We start from the raw sequence: 5,241 nt of genomic DNA on the forward strand, positions 1-5,241 counted from the left end.
TTTAAGAAGAGTTGGGACAACATCAGCCTCCCAGAACAACAATGACAGAGTTTTATATAGATGAAGTTTGTTCTTTAGCAGCTTTTACATGCAGCAAACATCCAAAAACAGCAGAGCATTAGCTAACGTTAGCTAAAGGTAACAGTTTTCAGCATCATATTGTCTTTTCCATCACTAATTTAGACCAAACCTTAAAAATGCATCAACAACGTAGGATGATAAGAGGGTGTCTTAGTAATTCTAGTTAATTATAATTATTTTTTTGTAATGTCAAAATTTTCTTCACTTCTTACCCATCATTATACACTTTGGAATATTTTCCCCCATAATAGCATTGGTTGGTTACTTTACTTAGATAATAGTCCAGTTACTATTCATTCAACTTAGGATCAAGCAAGAGTCAATACTTGTGTCTAAAAAATAAAAACCAGACATTGTTTACCTACAAGAAACACATATGTGAATAAAAAGCTAAAAAGAAACTATGTAGGTCAAGTCATTAAGTTCAAAGTTAAGCGGAACAACGTTTTTGCTATAGAAAAAAATTGTAAAATTTCTTGGTGACCGTCCTTTTGGAGGACAAATGTCCGCAGGACAGATGTTTGAGGGGCTGTATAAAATATATGATCGCACGTAGTCCATAACCTACCGCCTCTCCGGCAACCCTCAAGTCCCACTTTCAAATAGATATCAAGCAGAGAGGGCAATAACTTTTAATAAATTTTCAATAAATTTTATGAACACTTTTTTATAAACTGGGAGAAAAAGCACATAAAGTGTTAGCATTGCAGCGTAAATTGAGGGAAGCAAAGAAGCAATGCTAGAAAGACCTTCCAAAGTTGGAACCCCCCTGAAATTAACGAGGCCTTATAAAAATGATATATGGACCTACATACATCACATTTTCTTAATTCACCTAAAATGGAGTCTCTTGTCCTCTATTGACTGGCCATGTCTATTAGAAGAAGATGGGGAGAGACTGGAGAAGCTCTTTTCTAGTACTGAATTCTTGGACACTTTTAAGTCACTTCCTGTAAATAAATCCACTTGGGAATGAGGACTTTCCATCAAATTTTATAAAGAATCTCAAGACCTTTTTATATCACTGTTGATGGAGGTGCTCGAAGAAAGGAGGAGGAACAGGTGATTTCCAGACTTTTGCTCAAGCTGTTATTACTGTTATTCACAAAAAGAAAAGGTCCACTAAAATGTCCCTCCTGGAGGATGCTAGTTGTCTCACTCGATGCTGAAAAGGCTTTTAGGAATTACACTCACTTGTGTTAAATGAGTTAATCAGAGATGACATGCTAATTTGCTCATAATGTGCACGTGTGTAGGTCTCTTAATTAGGCATCAAGTTCTATCAATATCACTATTTCTCCTGCCATTTTTAGTGCAGCTCTCTGTACTGAATAACAAAGACAATAAAACATGGTCTTAAATTACAATGTTTATTGCTGTGAGCTAAAAAGCAAAACATAAACATTAAACATGCTTTCATCTTAATGTTAAAGCACTGACAAGCTGATGCCTTCCAAATGGGCAGCACAATTTGTGTGTCAAAGGCAAGGCTATTTATATTTGCCTATATAATCACAGAATTAAGTCCCTGACAAAGAAAGTAACGTTCGTGGAGTGAAAGAAGAAATAACCACGTTTAAAAAAATTTTTAAATCGCACTTCTTTGTCTCCCTGTGTGCGCGCCATGAATGTACCCTCGAAGATTGGCTTATATTACCGTGTACTGATGACCTCGTGCCTGCTGGCGGCGCGCGCTCGATAATGGTATAATAAAATAACCACTACCGACAGATGCGGTTGTGTTTGCTATATAGCTACACACACGCAAACATATATGTCACGTCACGAAATAAACCATAAATCATTGTTGCCCCCTCCTACACATACTAGGTTCTCTTTTACATCCTGGGTTCAGCCTTTTCTCGGTCAAAGTTCCTTCTGGAGAACTTTAAAGGAACAGACGCGAACTATCCACTCCTGCAGTTTTCTCTCCCCGTGAAGGAACACCATGACTTTCTGTGCGATGAGAAGATTTGCTTTTATCATCTCTGCTTTCGTGTTATATGTTGCAGCAAACAATGGTAAGTTAAGAAAATCTTGAATTTAAAAATCTTGAGTCCTCTTTATGTTCACAAATAAACCACAACAACAAAGTTGCTACGTCCTCACCAACTACTCACTGTATCTTTTATGACTGGGATAAATAATCATAAATGAATTTGGTTACTTGCTCGACTGATCTCCACATTAATCCATAAGATATTGATTCAGAGAGATTGGACCTTTATGTCTATTGCGCGCTCTTCCTCGGTGCATCTAAACAAACAGATTGGGGTTATTTCCTGCATCTCCTTCAGTGGCAGCTGGTCAATAAGGGGAGTGTTTTTGGTTTTTATTTTAAAAATAGAATTATAAAGAAATATTTTTGTGATGGTTATTAAACTACAATTCATACAGAAGAGCCCATAGTAAAAAAAAAAAAAGTTTCACCACCAGACAATGGTCTCATTATTAAATGTACTTTTAAAAAAGAAAGACAAAAAGGAAATTCCTAAATGCCTCTATCCACAGTACCTGAAATCCACACAAAGCTGGGCAGCCTGAGAGGTAAGTATGAGAGTGTAAAGGGGAAAGACACTGGGGTCCATGCATACCTGGGTGTGCCGTTTGCAAAGCCACCTGTCGGTCCTGCTCTGAGACTGGCTGCACCTCAGCCTGTGGAGGGTTGGGAAGGAGTGAGAGACGCCACCAAGCAGCCACTGATGTAAGACACTGCTGTTGGATTCACACAACATATGGAATCATCGATATCCCTACCAAGGTCATAAGCATGTCTGTCTTTCAGGTGTGTTCAGGAAGTTGAACATATGGTTGCTATGCTCAAGGCATCCGAAGTAGAAGCAGACATTACGGATATTTCAGAAGACTGCCTTTACCTCAACATTTACACTCCTGCAAACAGACCAGAGAATGCCAAACTCCCAGTAAGAATTTCTGGCCAGTTTAGAATCATTTAGTTACAGTTTTGATTTATTGTGAGCTCTGTTGTTTCAACAGGTTATGGTCTGGATACACGGTGGAGGGTTTGCTTTAGGTTCAGCTTCCATGTTCAGTGGCTCTGCCTTGGCTGCTTACCAAGATGTTGTTGTGGTTCTAATCCAGTACCGTCTAGGACTCCTGGGCTTTCTCAGGTAAAAGATGGAAGCAGTGCTGGTATGAATATTGTAATCTGGTGCTGTGGTTATAGGTCATATCATTTTCCTGCTGCCAGGAAACTGTTGCCAGGAAGATAACGCCTTGTTAGCATGTTCTCTCTAGCACTGGGGATGAGCACATGCCTGGAAACATTGGTTTTTTGGACCAGATCCAGGCTCTGAAATGGGTCCAGGAGCATATTCACAACTTTGGAGGAGACCCAGATTTAGTTACAATATTTGGCGAGTCTGCTGGTGGAATAAGCGTATCTCTCCTGGTAAGGATCAGTGCTCAGAAGTTTGTGTTGTCTCTGGACAATATGCTGCTTTCAATATATTTATTAATTTGTTGTTGTTTCCTTTGTTGTACAGCTGCTCTCACCACTCTCTGAGGGCCTTTTCCACCGTGCTATTGCCGAGAGTGGCACTGCTCCAACATATGCACTTGGTCAAGATCCCCTTCCATCATTTCAGGTGAATAAATTGCTTAATGTACATTCATAATAAGGTATATAGTCATAAATCTATTAATCTATCTCTGTTTATCCATCCATAGTTGGTTGCAAATGTATCTGGCTGCAGCGCTGAAAGCACAGAAAAGACAGCTGATTGCATCAAGAGCTTGGACATGGAAACCATTTTGACCATAGCTAAGGTGACCTTTTTGCAGGAAAAACTTTTACATTTTATAAATCTTTGATTTGTAACCATTTTTTAACCATTTTTGTTGTCTCACGCACTTCATTCACTCCAGGAAAACCCATTGCAGTTTTCTTTAATAACTGGAGGACATTTCCTCCAAAAATCACCAAGTGAGTTGCTCCTTCAGCACCAACTTCTCACAGTGCCTTTTATGACCGGGGTCAATAATCATGAAGGCAGTTTTTTACTTGCTCAGGTAAACATCAAAGGTTTGAATGATTTCCACATTAGTCCGTAAGATATTGATTCAGTGCTGGATCTGTCCTCCCACAGTTCTTTGCTCCTCCAAACTGGACAGAGGGGATGGACCAGGAGCATGTATTGGGCATGTTGTCCATGTTCTATCCTGATGTAAGACTGCCAGATGCCTCCTGAGTGATTTTATTATCTTGGTCAAACCTTTGCAAGATATGTTGCTTATTTCCTCCAGCCCAAAGATGAGCAACTCCGAAAACAGATTCTTGATAAATATACTGGATCTGGAGAAGATCGTGTGAAAAATAGAGATGGATTCACTGAGCTGCTCGGAGATGTGCTGTTTGTCATTCCTGCCATTAAGACTGCTAATGCTCACAGAGGTGTGTCACAAATGAAACACAATTGTCACAGTGCAAAAGTGATATAGTAACTCTAAAAACACATTTTATTCTTCCCCATAGATGCTGGTGCCCCTGTGTACCTGTATGAGTTTCAGCATTCCCCCAGTTTTCTAAAGGATAAAAGACCAAGCTTTGTTAGGAGTGACCATACAGATGAAATATTTTCTGTATTTGGGTATTGCTTTTTAGTTTCTCACGTCAAATTAGGCAGTAAGTTCTATCAATGGTACTACTTCTCCCACCATTTTTTAGTGCATTTCTGAAAGAATTTTATTTTAGGTGCATGCAGTGAAGAAGATGAGCGATTGGACAAAATCATGATGAGCTACTGGGGCAACTTTGCTCGTACAGGGTAGGAATTACAATCACTTGTTAAAAATAATGAGTTCATCAAAACTTACATGCTAACTTGCTCATAATGTGCATGTGTGTAGGTCTCCTAATGGACAGGGCCTTGTCCACTGGCCAAAGTATGGAGAAAAAGAGGACTACCTGGCAATTGATGCAAAGAACCAGAATGTTATTCAGGGTTTGAAAAAAGACAAATTTGTTGTCCTGACTCAGATTCTTCCAGAGGATGTCAAAGAGCAAAAAAACTCAACGCACATTGAGTTCTAAATGTATTTTTTCCTGAAACATCACTCCTTTTCATGTTTCAGTCATGAAATGTCATGTGGCCATGATGCCCTTCCCACATTTCAAAATAAAACACATTTTGTGAAGTT

At 39.2% G+C, this 5,241-nt stretch overlaps 1 protein-coding gene across 1 annotated transcript; it reads left to right on the forward strand.

Moving 5' to 3' along the window:
- Window positions 1-1,878: 1,878 nt before the first annotated feature.
- LOC101062298 (carboxylesterase 5A-like) lies at window positions 1,879-5,241 on the forward strand. Its single transcript, XM_029841234.1, has 13 exons — window positions 1,879-2,102; window positions 2,593-2,785; window positions 2,867-3,005; window positions 3,079-3,212; window positions 3,340-3,493; window positions 3,588-3,689; window positions 3,772-3,870; window positions 3,970-4,113; window positions 4,191-4,268; window positions 4,348-4,495; window positions 4,577-4,726; window positions 4,796-4,868; window positions 4,951-5,241. Exons 1-13 carry the CDS (start codon window positions 2,030-2,032, stop codon window positions 5,132-5,134), a joined length of 1,671 nt encoding a protein of 556 aa, XP_029697094.1. The 5' UTR covers window positions 1,879-2,029; the 3' UTR covers window positions 5,135-5,241.

The sequence above is a fragment of the Takifugu rubripes genome, chromosome 9, assembly GCF_901000725.2.
Source record: "Takifugu rubripes chromosome 9, fTakRub1.2, whole genome shotgun sequence".
NCBI classification, from domain to species: Eukaryota; Metazoa; Chordata; class Actinopteri; order Tetraodontiformes; family Tetraodontidae; genus Takifugu; species Takifugu rubripes.

What these genes read in the sequence shown, in the direction of transcription:
- LOC101062298 (XM_029841234.1), top strand. Translation starts at nt 2,030, where the DNA reads ATGACTTTCTGTGCGATGAGAAGATTTGCTTTTATCATCTCTGCTTTC. An exon ending in CCATTTTGACCATAGCTAAG is followed by an intron (nt 3,871 to 3,969) that starts GTGACCTTTTTG and finishes CATTCACTCCAG; the next exon opens with GAAAACCCATTGCAGTTTTC. An exon ending in GCAGTTTTTTACTTGCTCAG is followed by an intron (nt 4,114 to 4,190) that starts GTAAACATCAAA and finishes GTCCTCCCACAG; the next exon opens with TTCTTTGCTCCTCCAAACTG.